Source organism: Phascolarctos cinereus, unplaced genomic scaffold (genome assembly GCF_003287225.1).
Source record: "Phascolarctos cinereus isolate Bilbo 61053 unplaced genomic scaffold, phaCin_HiC Scaffold_2;HRSCAF=192, whole genome shotgun sequence".
NCBI lineage: Eukaryota > Metazoa > Chordata > Mammalia > Diprotodontia > Phascolarctidae > Phascolarctos > Phascolarctos cinereus.
In genome coordinates, this window is record NW_027555625.1 from 292166089 (window position 1) to 292190894 (window position 24806).

General features: G+C 39.9%; 1 protein-coding gene across 1 annotated transcript in view; it reads left to right on the forward strand.

Moving 5' to 3' along the window:
- The first annotated feature begins 403 nt into the window (after positions 1-403).
- The window catches only part of WDR88 (WD repeat domain 88), a 61448-nt gene continuing 37045 nt past the window's right edge, over positions 404-24806 (forward strand). Inside the window, exons 1-4 of the mRNA XM_020984919.2 lie at positions 404-703; positions 1543-1653; positions 18856-18944; positions 24400-24463. Coding sequence (XP_020840578.2) covers positions 404-703; positions 1543-1653; positions 18856-18944; positions 24400-24463 — 564 coding nt within the window. The remainder of the gene's footprint in view (positions 704-1542; positions 1654-18855; positions 18945-24399; positions 24464-24806) is intronic.

The window sequence follows — 24806 nt, forward strand, 5'->3', positions numbered from 1 at the left end:
GACTTGAGTCAGTCAGGATTCTCTAGTTAAGTCTCCACTCCAACTCTTGCTAGTTTTAAAGTCCTGTTCAGTTCTAAATCTTATGATCTTTTCAGCTTATGTCTGGTTGGCCAACTGGAGATACTCATTACCCTATCCGGCTCAAAGAGCTATTGTGGGGAGGGCACTGTAAATCTTGAAGGTTTGGAAACATGAGTAGTTGACAACTAGCTGGACGGTACACTGAGATGTCCTGTCAGAAAGTTAGGGTTCGAACTCTGCCTCTGCTACAAATCAGTTGGGGCACCCTGAGCAAGTCGATTTGCCACTTTGGGCCTTATCTGTAAAGTGAAAGGGTTGGCCTTGAGATCCCTTCTCCAAGTTCGTCTTTTCCGAAGTTCCCAGGCCGGCTCGGCCAGAAGTGATGTTGCAGAGCTGGAGAGGTCCAGGCTGGGAATGTTGGGGACTCCAAAGGCCTCAACACTCTGCCCCATCCCTCCCCCCACCCTCCCACGGCAGGGCGGCCGCGCTGTGGCCCTCGCGGGCCCCCATAGCGGCAGTTGCCATGGAGTGGAAAAGCTTTACGGCAGATTTACGGACCAACAGGCTCATCCGAACCTCGAGGCCCAGCGACCCCTTGGCTCTATGGGATCCCAATGAGCAAACAGCCGAGCCTGCGAAGCCGGAGGAGCCGCGATGGGGCGACCATGAGCGGCAGTCCAAGGTCAGGGGCACCACCCTGGACCCCGGGCCTTCTGCCTCCTACCCCAGCCTAACTGAGCCCGAGGGGCTGCATGTGGAGTGAGGGATGGGGCCTGGGAGCCTGGGTGCGGAGCCCAGGAGGCTTGATGCGGTGCTGGCTGGGGTGCTGAGGTGCTGGCTGGGAGGAGTGTGCAGGTGTCGAGTCCCGCGCATGCGCGTATTGTATGCGGAGCGTGCTGAGCTCCGTGGGCTGGTTGTGGCTCCGAGGAGTGCTGGGTGTGAGTGTGCTGGGTGTGAGGTGTGTGCAGGTGTCCCGCATCCTTAGTGCGTACTGCGTGCGGGGCGTGCAGCCCTTTGTGTGAGGTGTGTGCAAGTGTCTCTGGTCCTGCGTGCTCATTGCGTGCAGGGCAGTGGCTGCTGTCCTAGTGCTGGGGGTGGGGGTGCCGGGTCCCCGGCTTTGATTAGAGGGGCGGGAGGTATGACGGGCTTAGGCTCTGAGCCATTCACCCTCAGGAATGCCTTCATCGCTGAGGCTGCTTTTTGCTCCCGGTCCCTAGAGCAGAAGCGGCGTGGGGAAGAGAGGACGAGGGCAGGGGCCCGACACCTCCCCCAACAGAGACCTTGGGGCCGCAAAGAAAGGGTCCCTATCGGATGTTGTGAGGTGGGCCAGCGTTGAAGTCCTGGAGCGAGCGAAGGTATCCTCCAGACGAGACGCACCTCCCCACTCTCTCCAGCCTCCTCCCATCACTGACCGCCTTCCCCTGCCCGAGCTTCAATGTCTTCCCTGGGCTCCTCAAGGTTCTGCCTTTGACTAGAGGTGTGGCTGGTTCATTCTTTCCTCGTGGCCTCTTCGTTTTATAGATCCCCTTTAAAATCCTGAGAGGACATAATCATGTCGTGAGCTCCTGCCATTTCTGTTTTGAGGACACTAGGATTCTCTCTGGTTCCTACGACAAAACTGTGAAAATTTGGGTAAGAGGTTTCATGGTGTACTAAAAAGAGCTCGGTAATTTGGAGTCAGAACACCTGGGTCCTAATGCCCTGACAAGCCCCATTCTCTCGCAGGCCCTATCTGTTAAATAAAGGGGGGCTCAGGGATGATCTGTAAGGTTCCTTTTAACTGGCATTCCATGACCCTGTGGCTTTAAGAAGACAGGCCCTCAGTTTGCATAACATGCATATGAAGGTTGAATGACAATTTCCTGCTTTCTTTGTATTCATTTCCCTTATATTCATAAACTATCAGTCTTCATGAAAATTAATACAGTTCATGTTGGTGGTTTGAACTGCCCTTTCCACGAATCAGGTGTGAAGGAGAGTTGGAAGCTTCAGGAATGAAACTAAAGTTATATAAACTGGAAAACAAAGATTCTTCAGAGCAAAAATTAAATAGATTAAAAGGGGAAAAGAAAGTGAACCAAGTGCTGGTGTATTTTTTTCCACGTTGTTAATTAAGTCTTGGTAGGGCAGCTAGGTGGCGCTGTGGATAGAGACAGCCCTGGAATTAGGGAAGCCTGAGTTCAAATTCGACCTCAGACACTTACCAGCTATATTTCCCTGGGCAAGTCACTTAACTCCGTTTGTCTCAGTTTCTTATCTGTAAAGTGAGCAGGAGAAAGAAATAGCAAACCACTCTAGTATCTGCCAAGAAAACCCCCAAAATGGGGTCATGTAGAGATGAAACAGGACTTAACAACAGTTGTCTTGGTAGAGGCTGATCCAAAAGAGCTTAAATCAATTCCATAAATAGCTTCTGCAGCCCATTCAGTGCCATAACAATGGCACTGGAGAACAGCTGTGGATTTCTTTGGGAGCTATACTTTTCACACACACCCTTCCCCTTTTTTTCCTAAATTTCACTGAAAGCTTAGAGGAATTTCTGTATCATTATGATGCCCCAAGGGATTCTGACATTTTCACTTTTGAAGCAATAACTCTTGATATGGAATAAACCTCTAATCTTTAGTCTCTCTTATCCTTTATTTCTACTCTTATATTCTGAGTTAACTGAGTGAATCTCTGGGGGTTGTATCTTTTGGCTTAAGGCGAAACTTGTACTAATATCTTTTTTATTATTTTTTTTGCAATCATCATCATCATCTTTAATATATGACATACTGGTTGAACTTGGCCTTAGATGAGGAAATATGAGCCTGAGGACCAGCAGATTTTAGAATTAAAAGGTATCTCAGAGGCCCTCTAGTCCAATGTCCTTATTTTACAGATGAGGAAATGACCTTAGAGAGGGGGGCCTCTGTAACTTGCTCAAGAGAGGGTAAACAGCAAAGTTGTGATTCAAACCCAAGTCTTTGGGCTAAAAATCCAGTGTATGTTCATCTGTACCATGAAGGGACTGAAGACCACAATAGTAGCTGATATTCTTCAAGTTGACAAAGTATTTTACATACAATATCACATGTTTCTCCAAAGAATCTCATAAAATAAGTACTACATTTATGATCATTCCCGTTTTTCAGATGATGAAACTAAGGCTTTGAGAGGTTGTGACTTTCCTATGGTCACTTAGCTAGTTAGGATTAGAGGTGGAATTGAAGCCAGCTCTTTTGTTTTTAAAGCTCTAATCAAGCTGACATTTTTAAAAAATTAATTTATTTTTAGTTTTTGACATTCACTTCCACAAGATTTTGAATTCCAAATTTTCTCCCTATCTCTCCCCTCCCTCACCCCAAGATGGCAAGTATTCTGAACACCTCTTCCCCCAATCTGCCTCCCCTTCCATCACTCCCCACCCATCCTTTTCCCTTTGTATTTTCCTGTATGGCAGGATAGATTTCTATACCCCTTTGCCTGTATATTGTATTTCCCAGTTGCACTTAAAACAATTTTTAAGGTTCATTTTTAAAACTTTGAGTTCCAAATTCTCTCCCTTCCTCCCCCCACCCCACCCTCATTGAGAAGGCAAGCAATTCTATGTAGGTTTTTTGCAGTCACACAAAACACTTCCATAATAGTCATGTTGTGAAAGATTGACTATATTTCCCTCCATCCTATCCTGCCCCTGGTTTTTTCTATTCTCTCCTTTGACCCTGCCCCTCTTCAAAAGTGTTTGCTTCTGATTACCCCTCCCCCAATCTGCCCTCCCTTCTATCATCTCCCTCCTCTCTTATGCACTTCCCCCCTATTTTCCTGAAGGATAAGATAGGTTTCCACACACAATTGAGTGTGTATGTTAAGCCAAATCCTTAGGGAACAAGATTCACTCATTCCCTCTCACCTCCCCCCACTTCCCCTCCACCATAAAAGCTTTTTCTTGCCTCTTTTATGTAAGACAATTTATTGAATTCTACCTCTCTCTTTCTCCTTCTTCCAGTACATTCCTCTCTCACCTCTTAATTTTATTTTTTAGATATCATCCCTTCATATTCAACTCACCCTGTGCCCTCTGTCCATATATATGTATATATATATATGTGTGTGTGTATATATATATATTTCCTCCAACTACTCTAATACTGAGAAAGATCTCATGAGTTACAAATATCACCTTTCTGTGTAGGAATGTAAACAGTTCAACTTTAATAAGTCTCTTATGATTTCTCTTTCCTGTTTATCTTTTCATGCTTCTCTGGAGTCTTGTATTTGAAAGTCAAATTTTCTATTCAGCTCTGATCTTTTCATTAAAAATACTTGAGGGGCAGCTAGGTGGCACAGTGGATAGAGTACTGGCCTTGGATTCAGGAGGACCTGAGTTCAAATCCGGCATCAGACACATAACATTTACTAGCTGTGTGACCCTGGGCAAGTCACTTAACCCTATTGCCTAACAGCCCCCCCCCAAGAAAAAGAATACTTGAAAGTCCTCTATTTCATTGAGTGTCTATTTTTCCTCCCTGAAGGATTATACTAAGTTTTGTTGGGTAGGTGATTCTTGGTTTTAATCCTAGCTCCTTTGACCTCTGGAATATCATATTCCAAGCCCTCCAATCCCTCAGTGTAGAAGCTGCTAAATCTTGTGTTATCTTATGTTTCTGGCTGCTTGCAATAGCTTCTCCTTGACCTGAGAACTCTGGAATTTGGCTATAATATTCCTAGGAATTTTCCTTTGGGGATCTCTTTCAGGAGGTGATTGGTGGATTCTTTCAATTTCTATTTTATCCTCTGGTTCTAGAATATCAGGGCAATTTTCCTTGATATTTTCTTGTAAGATGATGTTTAGGCTCATTTTTTGATCATGGCTTTCAGGTAGTACAATAATTTTAAAATTATCTCTCATGGGTCTATTTTCTAGGTCAGTTGTTTTTCCAATGAGATATTTCACATTGTCTTCTATATTTTCATTCTTTTGGTTTTGTTTTTTATGATGTCTTGATTTCTCATAGAGTCATTAGCTTCCATTTGCACCATTCTAATTTTTAAGGAATTATTTTCTTCAGTGAGCTTTTGGACATTCTTTTCCACTTGGCCAATTTTGCTTTTTAAGGCATTCTTCTCCTCATTGTCTTTTTGGACCTCTTCTCCATTTGGTATAGTCTATTTTTTAAGGCGTTATTTTCTTCAGTATTTTTTTGGTCTCTTTTAGCAAGCTGTTGACTCATTTTTCATGATTTTCTTGCACCACTCTCATTTCTCTTCCCAGTCTTTCCTCTACTTCTTTTACTTGCTTTTCAAAATCCTTTTTGAGCTCTTCCATGGCCCGAGACAATTCATATCTTTCTTGGAGGCTTTGGATGTAGGAGCTTTGACTTTGTTGTGTTCTTCTGGTTTTATGTTTTGATTGTCTTTGTCACCAAAGTAAGATTCTATAGTCTGTTTTTGTCTGCTATTTTCCCATGTTCCCAGCCAATTACTTGAGTTTTTAACTCTTTATTAAGGTAGGGCTCTGCTTCCAGTGTCTTGGAGGGTGTACTGTCTGAAGCTTCAGAGGTTTCATGCAGTTATTTTCAAGGATACTTCTAGGCACTCGTGAATTTTCGGGTTTTCCAAGGTGGTATGATCAAAGGAGAAGTGTTTACTCCTTTCCTGGCCTGTGCTCTGGTCTATGATCTGACCACAAACACCCTTTTCTGCCTTGGAGCTGTGAGGAGGATTTTCTCTGCATTGCTGCCACAAGTTCCACCACTCCAGTGCTCTTCCTCACCCTGGGACCACCACCCAAGACTGTGACCCAGATTCAAGCACAGGCAAAGCAAGAGAATCCTGCCTCAGTGCCAGCCAAGAGATCCCTGAAGTCACCCGCTAATCAGCCACTCGATCCCCCCTACCATTTGTGGGCCAAGAGTTCCAGAAGCAGCCACTACCACTGTGGCTGCAGCTCTGGGGTTGTGTTAGGACCAGGGCTGGACCACACTCCTCTTTCACCCAGGTCCAACAGACCTTTCACACTGATCTTCTAAATTGTCTTTGGTGTTTATGGGTTGAGAAGTCTGGAAACTGCCACACAGTTGTTTGTGATGTAGTCCCCTGAGGGCCTGCTCCAGGTTCACTGGGGCCCAGTCTTTGCCTGTGTGGCCCACGCTGAACTGCATTCCTCTCCCAGCCCCATCACAACAGACTTTTCCCCATCTACTATCCAGGTTGTCTTGGGCTGCAAATTTGTTTCACTCTTTTTGTGGGTTCTGTTGCTCTAGAATTTGTTTAGAGTCATTTTTTAACAGGTATTTGGAGGGGTTTGGAAGAGAGCTCAAACAAGTCACTGCTTTTACTCTGCCATCTTGACTCCACCCTTGGACCAATCTTTTTAAAAAGGAAAACCCCAAACAAGAAGTTAATTAATTAGGCTGTGTTTACAGTGCTGATGCCAACTGTAATTGGTTATTCAGTTGCCCTGTGCATTCCCTTCCCTTTTTACAGTCATTATTGTAAGGAAAAGATAATGTACTTGGATGTCAAAAGTATATACTTTTACCTTTCTTAGCAGGAGGCCACCCTCCCTCTGCTTTTGAGCATAATGACAGGTAATAGGTAGATTCCAAGCCTGATTTATTAACAAATGATTTTAATTTACAATAAAATGACCAATGGAATACTGATTAGTGATTTTGCTAATAGGTGTGATCTATTTCCTGGAAATTAGCCTGAATAAATCCCAAGCTATAAGACATATCATTTTTGTGGCAGGTTACAAAGAATAGGTATCTCTGCCAATAAAGGAAGTTAAGTCTGAACCCTGCCCTGTGTTATTCTTTATCCATTCCAGGATAAAAAGTAATTTATAATCTTGTCTTTTCCCAAGGTAACATTTGGACCACTTTTTTATATTCTTGTTTCTTTTGGTCCCTGTGGATTTCAATGTTTGTTAGCAACTGTTCCTGCTTTAACCTTGTGAGTTGGTTGCACAATGGCAGTGCTGTGTACTGTTAACCCCTTTATGGTATCTCCTTGCTTGGTCAGAGGGTGTGAAATCTTGAGGAGTCATGAAGAAGTACTGAAACCTTGGGAAGGACCGAAAGGCAAACTCAGATAAGGAACCAGAGACTGCAGGTTAAGGTTTGCAATTGTGTCCTTCAGATAAAGGAGGAACATTTGAGGAAGCATACTGGAATTTTGTATGTGCCCTAGGAGTGAAAACTCAGATTGAGGCTTTATAGTTCCTTCAGATTGCCAGAGGGAAAGATCAACTTTAGAATCTACTTAATGAAATAAGACTTAAATTAAAATGGGGAAAACAAAAACAAACAGGAAATTGGTAGTGATTTAATTATTCATGATTCCTTTAAAAAGAGAATACTTTGAACCACATGCCCATTGTGGGTCAGGGGACTTTCCTGAGTTGGTGTGATGCCACCTGACTTTCATTTGCCTGAGCCACTTAAGGAAGATTTGATCCATCAAGTTGTGTCTTAGAGATTGTCTGGGGCTGTCTGGGAGTATTTGCCAGAACTCTCAGAAAATGACTTGTGTTTGGAGGCCTTCCTGATCTTCCTGAATATTCTGAAAATGACTTCAGTTTAAGAGCTTCCTGATAAAGAGACAACAGCTTATTATTGATCTTGGTAATTTCTGCTCTAAGAAAACAAATCTGATTTTCCTTCACTAAGAAAGGCTGAAGCAATTACAGTTCCTGAAAGATCGGTTTTGATCTCTGAGTCAAGAGAAATGTCAGCTCCACCTTCAACTCATAATTTGTCTCATTCTTTTAAAAGCTGAAGCTCAAAGGTTGAGGTGTGTCTATGATATGGCTCACAGAAACACAACTGATAATCTCTTGGGTTTGGAGGATGTAGATTTGTATTATAGCACTTCTAACTTGATGATTTTAAAATATTTAACAGATTTAATTCTCTAATTCTTATATCTCTGAGATGAAGTAAGTAGATACTCAAATGAATTCAGCAAGTATTAAGTGACTGCTATATTCATGGCCATGGGAGATAAAGAAATTTTAAAATGACATAGTCCCTATTACTCAAGGAGTGTACAATTTAATCTGGGGCAGAGTAGTGTGTATGTTATGTATTTAATTAAGTGTAATACAAATAATACAATGAAGTTCATAGAAGTGAGTCAAGTTAGGAATAACTCATGAATCCAAAGAGTGCCTTGGTAAATACTTGATAAAATTTCCATATTTTAAAAATTTCATGAAATCCGTTCATCTGGAGTTACATCAGCCACTCCAAGTTTGTGTGATGGATCCAAAAGACAAAAAGGATAGTGCTACTTAAATTAGGTTACAAATTTAGCACTTTCTCAATCACATTACTAGGGGGATACTTTTTAGAATTAGCAAAATAACAATTAATTTGAAAGAAGAAAAAGGTCTAGAATTTCAAGAGAAAATGAGGAAAAGTACAAATGAAAGGTTATAGCAGCACCAGAACTCAAAACTATTATAAAGAGGTAGTCCTCAAAACTCCTTGGCATTGGTTAAAGAAACCAAACAAACAGAATAGACCAGATAAACAATAAATGAAAGTAAGTGAAAATGATAATCCAGTGTTTGATAAATCTAAGAATATAAGTTATTGAGAGAACTCCTTTTTTTCTCTCTCTAAAACCATAATATTTGATAGGAGGTAATAACAATATTTAAAGAATGCAACTGAGCTGAGCTGAACAGAAAAACAAGGGAAAACACAAAAGAAACCTGTGTCTAGATCACTGTGACACTTAGCTATGAGGCTGATCACTGCCAAGATGAGTTGTCATGTGACATTGTCAGTTCAAGGATTCCTTTAAATGAAGTATGGGAGCATGGTGAGTGCAGCTACTAAGGAGGACTTCCTTTTTGATGAGTAGTTGGGAAAATTAGATACAGTTTGGCAGAAATTAGAGCAGTATCTTACCTCCCACAGTACATTAACTTCAGAATGGATATGTGATTTGAATATAAAAAGCCACATCTTTAACAAAAAAATAAAAGGGAATCTGATCAGGGACCTTTCACAACTATGGCTAGGAAGGGAATTCTTTACCAAATGACATATAGAAACCATTAATTTAGAATTGCAAGAGACCTTAGAGATCATCCAGTCCAATGTCCTCATTTTACAGATTAGGAAACAGGCTCAAAGAGGTTAAATAACTTACATAACCAAAGTCACAGAGGTAGTACTGTAGAAGAGGTGAGGTTTCACCCTATGTCCTCTGGCTCCAAAATCTTTTTGCTATACCAAGTTGCCTGTCAAAGTAACATAAAATTCTAAAAGCTTATTGTACCAACAGAATCAATGAAGATAATTAGAAGAGACATTGAGTATGAAAAATATTTGTATCAAATATTACCAATGAAAGCTAAAATATAGAGGCAAATGGCACAAATCTGAGACAGAGAGCTGCCTTTCTCATATAGATAAGTGGCTGAAGAATATGAACATTTTCCAAAAAGAGAATTGCACGCTAAAATAACCACATGAAAACATACTCCAAATCACTAGAAGTAAAAGAAATACAAGTTAAATCAGCCCCAAGGGTATCACCTCATACCATACAAACTGGCCAAAGATGACCAAAATTTGAAGTGTTAGAGGGGGGATGGGAAGACAGGAACACTGATGCAGTATTGGTGGAGTGACAAAGTGGTTAGATCATTCTGATTTTGATTTGGAATTACACAAGAAAAGTAACTGAGCTGTCTCTACCCTTTGACCCAGTGATCCACTGCACATGCCCTCAAGGAAGTCAAAGTTGCAAAGATCTAGTATGTACCAAAATATTTATAGCTACAACTCTTTATATTAGCAAGTGAAACGGAAACTAAATGAATGCTCATCAGTTCAGGAATGGTTGAAAAAACCATGATAAATGAATAATGTATTGTGCTTACTATCTGTCAGGCACTGTACCAAAAGTGCTTTACAAATATTATCTCATTTGGTCCTTACAATAACCCTGGGAAGTAAGGTGTTGTTATGATACCCATTTGACAGATGAGGAAACTGAGGCAAATGGAGGTGAAGTGACTTGCCCAGGATCACACAGCTACTAAGTATCCAAGGCTGGATTCAGATTCGTCTTATCCTGACTCCAGGCCTGATGCTCTATCCGCTGGAGGTGGTCCTTGAAGAAATTTACAAATATGAGGGATGCATAGAAATATGGGGAGATCTATGTAAACTGCTACAAGACCAAATAAAAACTGGAAGAATGATATATATAATGGATAAATGAAAAGATCCCTGAATGAATATCATTGTCTGAGAAACAGAAAAACCAGCAAAGGTCCTGGAAAACCAATTATGAAACATGCCTTCTCCCTCCTCTGGCCAAGGTGAAGGACAACTAGGGAAGAATGCAGCATACGTTGTCGGATGTGCTCACTGTATCAGATGTGTTTCCTTAAATTTGTTTTTTTTGTCTTAAAGAAGGATTCAGTCTGTAGGATGGGGTGGAAAATGGCAGAAATAGAATGATCAGACTCATCAGTGTATTTTCTTAAAAAAAAAGAAAAACAACAGTAGCATCAACAAACACCATTAACAATAAAATGTTAAAAAAAAAAGTCCAGCTTTTTTTCTAAAGGTTACTTCATTTATCAACAAATGCCAATATTATGAAGAAATTTGTCAACAGTTGGCATTTATCTATTGGACACCATCTGTTGTTGGAATGGAATGCCTTAGATAGCTTTTTTTTAAAATCACAGGCATCTCCTACATTTATTTTAAAATCTTAGAGGTGGAAGGGGACTTTAGAGTTGATGTAGTCCAACTCCTTGACTAATGCATGAATTTCTTCAACAACATCCTTGTGAAATTGTAATCCATTTTCTGCATGAGCACCTTCTGGGATGAATCATTCCCTTCCCACCTCACAAGGCAGCCTATTCCATTTTCAGGCAGCTCTAACTAATCCAAAATGTACCTCCTGGTTGATTCTCACTTCTTACCAAGTATGTCTCATGCCTCATCCACCTCAGTCCTTTAGGTATTTGCTAATCCTTATTCATAAAAGGACAGGAAAACTGGCTTCTGATTCTGTCTTTACAGCTTGACATGTGAACTTGGCCACAGCAGAATTGTAAGCTGTTATAATTGGCCTCCAGATGAGTTTCTCTCCTTCCACAAGGAGACTGAGTACCTAGCTCACAGTTGTTTCCTTTACCCCAACCCTTGCCTTTATACTTCAGGATTTCAGTATAAGTATTCCTAGAATTATCTGGCCTCCAAATTTATCAGCCCTTTCAATCCCCATGGCCTTTATTTTGCTCCATCTCAATAACCTTCAGGTTCATACTGACGTATATTCTTGAATGTTTTTCCTTTTGTTCTATTGTCATTCATGCCTTGCCAATCTCTATTCTTGGGCTACTCCCATTACCTACCTGCCTTCCTCTCCACTCTTACTACACTCATAATTTTGATTTTAGCATTGCTTATTCCTGTTTTAGGCAGTAGGTGGTGGTAGTGAGAAAGGCCAGGCTAAGCTCCCAGTATATTCAGAAAGGTCAGTCTGGGACTTTCAGCTTTCTAGTCTCTCAGGGGAGGGGCCTTCCTTTCACCCATCTGCCGCTGGCAGCCAGCCTTTAGTTTTGAAAATGAATATACACTTACCCATGCAAAGCGCCATTGCAGCCTGTCATTCTCACTGGCTAGTGGTTTCTTTCTAGGAGTAGCTGAATCCCAAATTCTGTGCCAGGCTTATACACTCGAATACCACTCTCCTAGTTTGTCCTAATGGCTCCAAGACCCCTGATCAGCTCCCACTGACCAAATCTTTTGCCCTCCTAGAATAATGACCTATATCTCCCTTCTCTTTATTATTGCTTTTACTCAAATGTTGCTGAAAACTAATGGAGAGATTCATTCAACCATGCTGACAAGGGCTACCACAAATTTATACTATCCAGTCTCATTTGGGCCCTTACTACTGAATAGCAAATTTTTTTCCCTTTCCTGATGGATTCTTTCTCACACTCTTTATAAAAGTTATTCTAAGCCTTCTTATTCTTTAAAAATTTTTTTTTTTTGCTAGGCAATTGGGGTTAAGTGACTTGCCTAGGGTCACACAGCTAGTGCATGTTATACATTGTGTGTCTGAGACAGGATTTGAACTCAGGTCCTCCTGACTTCAAGGCCGGAACTCTATCCACTGTACCACCTAGATGCCCCTTAAGCCTCCTCATTCTTAAGTCCCTTATGTCACCCTTGTCCCTGTCCTTAGCAGAGGTTCTTACCTTCAAATTTACTGAGAAACTTAAGAGGGCCTGTAGGTGGTGTAGTAGATAGAGCATCGGAGTCAGGAGGATCTGAGTTCAAATCCTGCCTCAGACACTTGACACTAGCTATGTGACCCTGGGCAAGTCACTTAACCCCTCTTGCCTTGCAAGAAAAAAGAAAATTAAGGTCATCCTCTCTGTAAGCTCCCTCTTCTCCCCTATGCCACATCTCAAAAACCTTCTTCATCATTTCTGTTTCTCTCCTCCATATCTATAGTCTTTGAGAAATAAATGGCTTTCTCCTCCACAAAGCTAACCCTTCTATTTGTGCCTTTTAGCACAACTCCTTAGGGAGGCTGCATTGTTGATATTCTTCCTGACCCCCTCATCAGCAATCTTTATCTACTGTTTTATCCCCTGCTGTCTACAAACATCCCCATCTTTTTTTTTTAATTTAAGGCTTGTTTTTATAATTACATTAATTTCCATATATATTCCTATTCCTCTTTTCCCCTCCCCAGAAAGTTTTCTCTTGTAATAAAGTTGAAAAAGAAAATAAAATTCTAGAAAAAACCTAACACATCAGTCTCATCTGACAGGACAAGGAACATTGCACAGTCATGGTCCCCAAGTTCTCCAATGAAGGGAGTACAGTATACTTTTTCATCTCCAGGTTTGGTCATAGTTGCACAGTGGAGAAAGAGGCAGCCTGCTATGGTAGATAGAGGCAAAAATCCTTTAAACTCTCAGTATTCCAAGACTGCAAGTTGCAGAGCAGTGGCTGATGTCCATTGACCGAAGAGATTTCCTCATTGAGGAGCTTACTATGCCAATGACATCATATTAATTACATAATGTTCAGTTTCATTTTATTGTAGTTTATGTTTGCATTGTTGTGGTCCTTGTGTATATTGTTTTCCTGGTTTTGCTTGCTTTGTTCTGCATCAGTTTACATATTTTCTGTGTTTTTCTGAATTAATTTTATTTATTATTTCTTGAGGTACAATAATATTCTGTTACATTTATATACCAAATTTGTTTAACCATTCCTCAGTAGATGGACACCTATTCTATTTAAAATTCTTTATTCCTATTTGATTATTTTGGAGTATAACTTTCTATCTTTCTGACTTCTTTGGGCTATATATCTAGCAATAAACTCTCTGAGTCAAAGCATATGCACATTTTAGTCACATTTAAAAGCCTAATTTCAAATTGCTTTCCAGAATAGTTGGATCAATTCAAAGCTTCAGCAATGCTGGACATACTCCAGTGTGTTTGTATTCCTCTACCCTCACTGACATCAACTATTTCTCTCTTTTGTCATCTTTTTAAATATGCCCAAACAGGAAAGCTCAGCATTGCTTTAATTTGCGTTTCTTTTAATATTAATGAGTTAGAATGTTCTTTCATATGATTGTCAATAGTGTGCAGTTCTTTTTGGGAATTGTTATATACTTTGACCCTTTCAGGGGAATGGCTCTTGATTATATGAGCATGTGTTAACGTCATACTTGAATGCATCCTCACCCTATTTTCTCTCCTCAGCTCTTGGCAATTTGGTTTATAAACCCAAACCTGGAATAAAACTGTTTTCTCCAAAGATGCCAGTAGAATTTTATTGCTAAATCCAATTGCCTTTCAGACTTTATTCTACTTACAGTTTTTGACACTGTTGACCATTCCCTCCTCTTGGATAATCTTTCTTTTCTTGGCTTCCATGATATCACTCTCTGAGCATCAATGTCCTTTGAAAGATTATCCATTTCTGCCCTCAGTGTGTTTGTCACCCAAGTGCACCAAGTGAGTGCTTCTCTCAGTGATTTAATAAATTCTCATTGGTTCAATAATCATCTCCGTGTAGATCAATCAGTCAGCAAGCATTTATTAAGTGTCTACTATGTGTCAAGCACTGTGGTAAGCAATGGGGATTCAGTGACAAAAAATTGAAACAACCTCTGTCCTCAAGAAAGTTATTGAGGGCTATAATATTTACACATAAAAGTATATACAAAATAAATTTAAGGTATTTTAAGGAGGAGAAGCTACTAACAGCTGGGGGATCAAGAATGGCTTCATATAGAAAAGATGATAGTAGCGAGGAGGTAATGTATTCCAAGTGTGAGTGAGCGTTAATGCAAGAAGTTTGAAGATAGGAGACAGTGTTGTTTGTTAGGAACAATGAGAAAGCCAATTTGATTAGACAGCAAAATGTGTAAAGGGGCTCCTAAAGCTGTCTATCCAGTCCATATCTCTCTCCTGGGTTCCAGTTGCCTGCTGGATATTTCCATCTCAAACTCAACATGTCCAAAATGTAACTCATTAACTCTCATTCCAATCTCCTTCTAATCATCAAATTCACAACCTTGAAGCCATTCTTGACTTTAACCTCCTCCCATTCAGTCAGTTACCAAGTCTTGTTGATTTCCCCCTCCACAAAATGTCTCAATCCCTTCCGTGCTTCCTTCTCTTTCATATAGCCATCTTCTTAGTCTAGGCCCTTGTTTCCTTTCGCTTAGACTATTACAGTAGTCTCCTAATTCCTCTTTCCAACTCCTCCTCTCTTCCCTACAGTTGCCAAAATAAGTTAAAAAATTTTTTTATTAATTTATTTTGATTTATCAACAATCACTTCCATAAACTTTTGAGTTTTAAATTTTTCTCCCTCTCCTTCCCCAAGATGGCGCTCAATCTAATATATGCTATACATACACATTCCTATTAAACTATTTTCACATTAGTGATGTTGTAAGTAAGAATTAGAACCAATAGGAGGAACCACCAGAAAGAGGAAACAAAACACAACAGAAGAAAAAAAAATAGCAAATAGTGTGCTTTGATCTGCATTCAAACTCCATAGTTCTTGCTTTGGATATGGATAGCATTTTCCATCATTAGGCCCCTGGAGGTGTCTTAGATCCTTGAAATTCTGAGAAGGGCTAAGTCCATCAACATTAGTCATTGCACACAAAATAATTTTTTTTTCTAAAGCACAGCTATAACCATGACATTCCTTTGCTGAACAATCTTCAGGGGTTCCTGATTACCTGTTGGGGTAACATCCAAACTTACTCTCCTGTCATTGCAGTCCCTCCAGATGTTGGTTCCCACTTACCTTCTGAACCCTATTTCATGTTTCACCTTCATGAGCCCTACATTTCAGCCAAATTGGCCTTACTAGCTATTCCCTGAGCTTGAACTCAACATGCCTTTGCCCAAGCTGATCCCTAAGCCTTGAATGCATGTTTTCCTTATCTCTGCCTCTTAGAATCACTGATTTCTTCCAGGATGATACTTAAATGCTGCCTTTTCTAGAAGCCATTCCTGATCCATCCCTACAACACCCCCTGTTGTTAGTGGTTTGTCCTTCAAATTACTTTGAAGCGACACAGAACCTGTCCTGACATTCCTCCATGCCTCAGCCCCAAAGTGCTGGCCCCTTTATTTATGACAGCTTCCTTTGTGCTTGTCCTCTCCCAGCTCTATCTGACTTCTTTTGCCCTTCCCTCCTCCAGTTCCATAGGTTCTATTCTCTTGTCAGGATCTGGCTTCTTCCACTTATGGTTCCTAGCTTGGACTCCTGTAGTACTAGCAGTTCAGCCTTTTAAAGGACCTTAGGGGCATGGCCAAGTTTTTGCTACTTGGCCAGGCTTCCTAGAATTCTATCAGAGATAGATGTTCACACTTTGTAAAGGGATCACCTTGTATGGCCATAATTTTACAGTTAGTTTAGCACCTCTCTGTTTATTCCTTTCTATAATTAGAACCTGGGCTTTCAAAAATAATTCCCTTAATTCTTTCCCCAATTAAACATTTACATCCTTAAATTAACTGGAGCACATTTGGACATATTTACCCTTATTCCCAAACTCTGGATAGCTTTTTAATGACTATAGGTTTAAAAGTACATGCAGGATATGTTATATGCACTTATCATAACAATACATGCATATCCATACAAACTAATATACATAATCAGCAAAGCAATTCAATACCAATGTCAGCAGGTTTTTTAAAAAAATTGATCAATCAGTAAACATTTATTAAATACCTACTACATTCCAGGTACTCTACTAAGCACTGGGGATACAAAAAGAGGCAAAAGACAGTCTTTGCCCTCAAGGAGCTTACAATCAAATGGGGAAGACAACATGCAAACAACAAATATATACAAAGCAAGGCATAAGAAAGGGCAGCTAGGTGGTGTAGTGGATAAAGTGCTGAGCTTCAAGTCAGGAAAAATCTGGCCTCAGACACTTATTAACTCTATGATCCTGGGCAAGTCACTTAACCCTGTTTGCCTCCATTTTGAATTTGTAAAATGAGCTCTAGAAGAACATGGCAAACCACTGCTGTATCTTTGCCAAGAAAATCCCAATTGGGATCACAAAGCGTTGGACATGACTGAAATAGCAAACAATAGCAAGCTGTGAGGGAAAGCACTGGAATTAAGAGGAGTTATGGAAGGCTTCCTGTAGAAGGTGGAATTTTAGATGAGACTTAAAGAAAGCCAGAGAAGTCAGTATTCTGAGTGGAGAAGGGAGAATGTTCCAGGAATGGAGGAGAGCCAGAGAAAATGCCTGGAGCTGAGAGATGGAGTGTCTTGTTTATAGAACCATACTGTGGAGCCAGGAGACCCACGCCACTATATTAAAGAGTAGGTGTTGGGGAGTAAAATGTAAGAAGACTGGAAAGATAGGAGGGGGCTAGGTTATAAAGGGCTTTGAGATGTCAAACAGAGCATTTTTTATTTGCTCCTGGAGTCTTGGCAAGAGGAAGTTACTGGAGTGTGGCTGAGTCGGAAAATATGATCAGACCTGTGTTTTAGGAAAATCACTTTACTGGCTGAATGGAGAATGGATTGGAGTGGGGAGAAAGTTGAGGCAGGCCTGAGAGCCTGCACTAGAGTGTAGCCACAGGGCAAAGGCTCATCCTCAACTGGGTGTATTAAAATCCTACCCCCACTGCATTTAACTCATTTATGTACATGTTGGATCCTCCAGAAGCATGTAAGCTACTTGAGGGCAGGGGCTGTTTTTGTTTTTGTCTTTGTGTCCCCAGTGCCCAACATGGTACCTTGTACATAGTAGGCACTTAATAAATGTTTGTTGAATTTAATTAAAATGGAGATCATTAAGCTTGCCCTGCATTCCTCATGTGGTTGTTGGAAAAGTTAACTTTAAAAAGTTAAAAGTCCTGTGGAAATGTAAAGTGACATCATCATCATCATCATGTGGTTTGTTATTATTATTTTCTTTTTTGGTGAGGCAATCAGAGTTGCTTGCCCAGAGTCACACAGCTAGTAAGTGTCAAGTGTCTGAGGCCAGATTTGAGCTCAGGTCCTCCTCACTCCAAGGCTGGAGCTCTATGCACTGCACCATCTAGCTGCCCCTTGTGGTTTGTTATTTTGACCAGATATGGTCACATTTTTTCCTGCAGATACATTTTGGCAGATATTGCCAAAACAAATTTATTTAGAAGAAATGATATTTTCACTTTATTATTTCTTCTATACTGTATTGTATACCAGCTTTTGACCTCATTCTTCATGTTGGAACAATAACTTTTCTCATTACTAAGTAATTACTGCTTTCCTTATTCATCATTTTGTAGCCAAATAACTGAGCTCAGTCCTTTCCTGAGAGGTAGAGAATGTGCTTTCTCAGTGCAGAGTGGAAAGTATCGATATTTTCTCCTAGAGATCAGTCTAGGCTAGGTTTAAGAGGTGGAAGCTCTGCCCCTAAGTGGGCCATGTAGAGTGATTCTGAGTCTATTTACTTCTGCAAATTTCAGAAATGGGTAGCCCACATGATCTGATGGGTTCACAGAAACTTTGAGGCTATTTCTGGGAGAGTGGACAGGGTTTTGCATTAGCACCCAGAGAAAGGGGGTGGAAAGATCATAGAGAGAGAAAAGGACTAACTATCATGCCTCAGTTCACACTCCTCCCTGCCCCTTACCCTCTAATCACACATAGGTTTAGTTAGGACTGACGACTCTTGGCCAGCTGGAGAAAGTATCAGGGTGGAACTTCTATATATAAGAAATATTATTTGGAAACCAAAATACCTTTTTAAATGATTGAAACAGAAGGTACAATTACAGATGTAATCTCTTTTCTACATAACTTTCAGAAAGCCCAGCAAGATCTCTAGTTATATCTTGTTATAGTTTCTTATTTATTACATAATAGTATTTCTGCCATTTTTGGGGGAGGGTGTGAGGCAATGGGGGTTAAGTGACTTGACCAGGGTCACACAGCTAGTAAGTTTCACGTGTCTGAGGCCACATTTGAACTTGGGTCCTTCTGACTCCAAGGCTGGAGCTGTATCTACTGCACCACCTAGCTGCCCCCTGTTGAGTAATTGTAGAACTGTTTTCTGTGCACAGTGCTAATTGTTTTCATTTTCCTTACTCTCTTTTTTCTTTTCTTCTTACTTTCAGTAGAACCTTGAAAAATTGTTTCATCTCTAAGGGTTAAGTGAATCTCCACAGTCCAATTCTAGCACTAATCTAATTTAAATAACCAAAGTTCAGATGTTTAATGTATGCAGCATTTTCTTTTTAACAGCTTCATTAAAACACTTCCTAATGATACTTCCTTTCATTTATTTGAGGATGCTGCCACAGGAGTTAATATTCATGATTTTGAAAACAGTCATACAGCTCCTATTTCAGAATGCAGTCTGACAGCAGATAGCAAAAGGTGACTTTTACTTGTATTTTATGGGTCAGTAAAATACAACAAAGAAAATGATGCTGCTTATGGCACATTAATGTCATTGAAACTTTTCTGCAAATGGGAAGAAAGAGGATGATTTGACTCCCTTTTGCTGGGCTTTTACTGATATTTCCCTTTTACTGTTATTTCCCTGTGTGCTGTTGTTATTCTTATGAGGATCAAAGGAGATAGCTGTAAAGATAGTTTGAAAAGTTAATACTCTATTAATGTTTGAGAGATTGTTATTGTTTATGATTATAAATAAATGACCATTCTAAACTATCTTTGAATATTATTTTCTATTTGATCACATATAAAGATTAGAGTTGGAAGAGGCCTTAGTGACCCTTTAATCTAATTACCTCATTTTCTAGAGATGGAAACTGAGGCCCAGAGGGGAAAAGAGACTTGTCCAAGGTCAATCAAAAAGCATTTATTAAGCACTTACTATGTGCTGGAGCTGTGCTGAATGCTGGGTATACAAAGACAAAGGTAAAAACAGCTCTTGTCATTGAGGGACTCACATTCTAATGAGACAATATATAAATAACTAGATACATGCAAGACACTTGCAGAGTAGGTGGGAAGTAATCTCAGAGGTAAGATACTACTAGTGGAGGGAACTGGGCAAGACATCCTACAAAAAGTGGGATTTGAGAGAGTCTGGAAGGAAGTCAAGGGATCTAAGAGGTGGAGTTGAGGAAGGAGAGCATTCTAGGCATGGGAGATACTCAGACTGAAGGCACAGAGAAGGAGGTGGAATGTGCAAAGAGTAGCAGTTAGGGCAGTACAGCTGGATTGTGGAGCGTGTGGAGTAAAGTGTAAGAAGACCAGAAAGTAACAAGAAGCCCAATTATGAAGAGCATTAACTTCCAAGCAGGGAACCTTGTGTTTAATCTTAGAGGTGATAGGGAGCCATTGGAGTTTTTTGAGCAGGGGAGTGTCATGTAGCTAGTTAGTGACAGAGCTAGGAGTAGAACTCAGTCTCCTAAGAATTATTTTTAAAAGTAGGAGATTTAATGAATTCTGTGCCTTATCTGGCATTTATAACCATTTATGCTAAGGTGAATCTTCAAAAATAAAACCCAGCAACTAAAGAGTTAGCTTATTGGTATATAAGGAAACAAATGTTTCATATGGAATAATAGCTAAAAATGACAGTCCTAAGAAAATATGTAATTCTTTTTTTCAAGAAGAAATAGGAAATATGCAGCACAGAAAACTTGTTCTTGTTTTTTCCTTAAGTGTATAATCCATCCACAAATATTAATTAAGCACCTACTATGTGTCAGGTATTAGGAATACAAAGAAAAAACAGAAAAAGGTCTTCTCCCTTGAGGAGGTTATACATACACACACACATACACACACACACACACACACATATATACACATATGTATGTATGTATTTTTAAAATATGAACAATTGGGGTTAAAATGACTTACCCAGAGTCATACAGCTAGTGAGTGTTATATGTCTGAGGTCAGATTTGAACTCAGGTCCTCCAGACTCCAGAGCTGGCAATCTATCCACTGCACCACCTAGCTGCCCTGAGGAGCTTATACTCAAACAAAGGAGACAATGTGTACATATAAGAGTATATACAGAATATATAGGTCACAGTGGTAGAGTGGTATAGCAAGCAGAGTTGTTTAACCATTCCTATTTGTGCCTACTTCACCCTACTGCTCACCCTACTGACTCATTGCCTAGATGGGTTTCCCTATATAGCTCTCCTCTTCTCTGCTCAGATGTATCAAAAGATTCATAATCAATCCTTCCTTCCTTCCTTCCTTCCTTCCTTCCTTCCTTCCTTCCTTCCTTCCTTCCTCCCTCCCTCTCTCCCTTTCTCTCTCTCTCTCTCTTCTCTCTCTCTCTTTCTCTCTTTCTCCCTTTCATTCTCCCTTTCATTCTCCCTTTCTCTCTCTCTCTCTCTCTTTCTTTCTTTCTCTTTCTTTCTTTCTTTCTTTCTTTCTTTCTTTCTTTCTTTCTTTCTTTCTTTCTTTCTTTCTTTCTTTCTTTCTTTCTTTCTTTCTTTCTTTCTTTCCTTCCTTCCTTCCTTCCTTCCCCTGACAGAGATATCATTTCTGGCAAAAATGTTCAGAGTTAGATTTCTCTTCTCTGGAGATGTTTCTCCCTCAAGTGCCTCATCCTAGCTCTATTACCAATAAGTACCCACCCCTATTAAAAAAAATGCCTGAGTAACATTGTTTATAAAAGACAAGATAAACATTTAAAACAGAGAAACGGAGACCAAATAAGAAGCTTTTCCCTTATACAGAAGGAAAGGCTTCAGGTTCCCAAGAAGAAGTCCAAGAGGGGGTAAGGAAATATATAGGATTACCCTCTTGGGATCTATAGTGGGGAAGAGGGTAGTAATGTAGCATCTGTACTGACACACTTTCTGCCAATAGACTAAAATGACTTTGACTTGTCTCCCAGAGTCCTGGCCTAGCTCTCTGTAGAGGCTGCCTTCCCTTTTTCAGCTCCATATGTCTTGTGCACACTGAGTGCTGGGTTCCTCTATGAATCTCAATTCCACCAGGACTTAATTTTTTTAAACTTTTTTTTGGGGTGGGCTAGGCAATAGGGTTAAGAGACATGCCCAGGGTCACACAGCCAGTAAGTATGAAGTGTCTGAGGCCACATTTGAACCCAGGTACTCCTGACTCCAGGGCCAGTGCTCCATCTACTGTGCCACCTAGTTGCCCTGGACTTACTTTTAAAGTTCACCTGGGGCTTCATGGTCTATCACTATTTGTTCTGTCCCATTGTTCCTTAATTCACTCAAGGGATATGATTATACCTTAAAAAAGGATTGCCTAGGTAGCTGCGTATTTATAGTTTAAATACTTTGTTATCAGCCCCCTTTCAGTAATTTAGACTCTAGGCTTTCAAGGACCAAACTTCTTCACATCTACAAAATGAATATAAGGTATTTAGTTTTAGGAGAGAGAGAGTGTTGGCAGCTTGGGGAATCAGGAAAGGCTTCATGTAGAAGGTAGTAACTGAGCTTAATTTAGAAGGAAAGCAGAGATTTCAAGGAGCAGATGTGGAGAGGGTATACATCCTAGGAATGAAGGATAGCTAGCATAAAGGCAAAGAGATGGGATGAGGAGTGTTCTTTGTGAGAAAAACCAAGAAAGTCAGATTGGCTGGATCATAGAGTGTGGAGGGAAATAGTATGTATCAATGCTGGAAAGGTGGGAAGGGGGTAGTCAGTCAGTAAACATTTATTATGTGCCTTCTATGTGCCAGACGCTGTGCTAAGTACTAGGGATATGAAAGACAGTCCCTGCCCTTACAAACAAGCCATATACAGAAGAAACAGGAAAGAAGGAAGACACTAGAATTAAAAGTAGTTAGGAAAGGCTTCCTATAGAAGATGGGATTTTAATTGGGACTAGGAAGTCAGAGAAGCCAGTAAACTGAAATGAAGGGGAGAATTTTAGGCACGGGGGACAGTTGGAAGAAAAAAATAACCTGAGATAGTAGTAAAGGGCTTTAAATGACATACAGAGGAGTTTATATTTGATCCAACAGGTAAAAGATAGCCACTAGAATTATCAAATGGAGAAAGGGGAAAGGTGATAGTGACATGGTCAGATCTGCACTTTGGGAAAATCACTTTAGTGGAGGCTGTACTGGAGAGGAGAAAGGCTTGACAAAGGGAGACCAGATAAGAGGCTGTTGCAACAGAGCAGGTGAGAGGTGATGAGGACCATTATTATGGTGGTGGCTGTGTGAGTAGAAAGAAAGGGACATTTTAAAGAGATATTATGGAAGAGCAATGAAAGATTTTGAAAATTGATTGGATATATGGGGTGAGTGTGAGTGAGGAGTCAAGAATGAAACTGAGGATGGGAATCTGGGTGACTGGAAGGATGGCATCATCCTGGATAATAAGAGGGAAGTTGGAAGAGCAGTAGGTTTGGAGAGAAAGAAAATGAGTTCTGCTTTGGAAATGCTGAGTTTGAGAGGCCTACAGGACATCCATTTTGAAATGTACGATAAGAACAAAAGTCAGAAAAAAGGAGCCATCTGTTCAATTATTCCCCAATTAAAAAAAACCCTATAGACATGTGAGTAGAGAAAGAAATGATGGCTTTGCATAGTAGGCATCCATTTCAGAGTAGATAACAAATTATAACAAACCAACATGATTCAAGCAAGGGTCATAATTATAAAATCTCACAAAGTCAGGCTGTTGCCAGACTAGCGAATGGCAACATTACTATGTTGCCTTTGAGATTAATTTGTCTATAATGTGTTACAAAATAAAGTCTTCTGAATAAAGAAATTATAAAATGATAACTGCTTTAGCATCCATCATAAACAATGTTTCAACATAACAAACATAAAGGCATTATGGTTCTACAAAAAAATCTAAGTGGGTTTTAAATGGGAAAATCAGTCCATGTCTCTGGGCCTTACTATCCCTAACTATAGAAGGAGGAGAATGGACGAGATCTCTAAGTGCCAGTATTCTGTGATTCTATGTAAATGCATGTGTGTGTGTTTCAGAAAAGCTGTGGGAGAAAAATGTTTGTATGGATCTCCTGTTAACAGAAGCATGCCAGTTTATAGTAGTTCATTGGGTAACACATAGCTTTGTGGTTAACAGGCCTCGTAATTGTATAACACAGCGTCATTGAGAAAGAAGTTTACTAGCAACATCAGCAATTGGAATGGCAAAGAAATAGTTGGTGGGAGAATTCATATGGAGAATGGCAAATATGCTTGCTGAAAGACTGTTGACATGTTAGTGATCATTGAGGAGTTAAAATCATCTGAGTTAGAGATGATATATGGTGTAGTGAGTAGAGAGCCAATTCAGGAAAATCTGGGTTTAAGTTCTGCTTGACACACACTAGCAGTGTGATCCTGGACAAGTAGCTTCACCTTTCAGTGCCTCAGATAACTTTCCAAGATTATAAATTGTAAAAGAGGTACTTATCTGCCTTGATATTAAGGATTTCCTCACTCAAAGTTCCCTCTACTAATGAAATCACAGAATTGTTTTAAAAAAATGAATTACTATGGTATTTTGTAAATGAATTTTTTAGAATAAATGTAATGAAAACTACATTGTCTCTGTTGTTTTCATAGGTTCTAACAGTGTTCAATATTAAATAGCTAGTTTAAGAAGTCAAACTTTTTTTCTGAAAAACATTTTTTTTTTTTGCTGAGGCAATCTGGGTTAAGTAACTTGCCCAGGGTCACACAGCTAGTTAAGTGTCAAGTGTCTGAGGCTAGATTTGAACTCAGGTCCTCCTGACTCCAAGGCTAGAATGCTATGCACTGTGCCATCTAACTGGCCCCAAAACAAAAATTCTTAATGAAGAATTAAAAATCGTTCTCTAGGTACCTATCTACAGGCCCAAGGGATACAATATTTACTGTATCTAATAAAGCACGTGATTTTATTTTTGTTTTCAGAGTTGTTACATCATCCTATGATAAAACAATAAAGGCTTGGGATATGGAAAGAGGACAAGTTCTGGTCTGTATTGCTATTTTTCTTTTTCTTGTTCAAGAGTACCCTGCTTATCCCTAATAGGACTTTTGGTATGCCATAATGATAGCGACGTTTACTTTATTTTCATAGTAACAGAGGTATTGACCAAGCAGTCAACAAAGATTTGTTGAATATATGATAAATGCTCAGTTCTGTATTCAGCTATGTGTTGGGGGAAACAGAAATATAAGACATGTCTCTATTCTATAGGACTTGACAAGCTGAAGAGGGAGGCATGACATTCATACACGTAACAGTAAACAGTTACAATACAAAGATAGCTGCTAAGTACTATATGGTAGGACAGGTTTCAAGTGCTATACTTCAG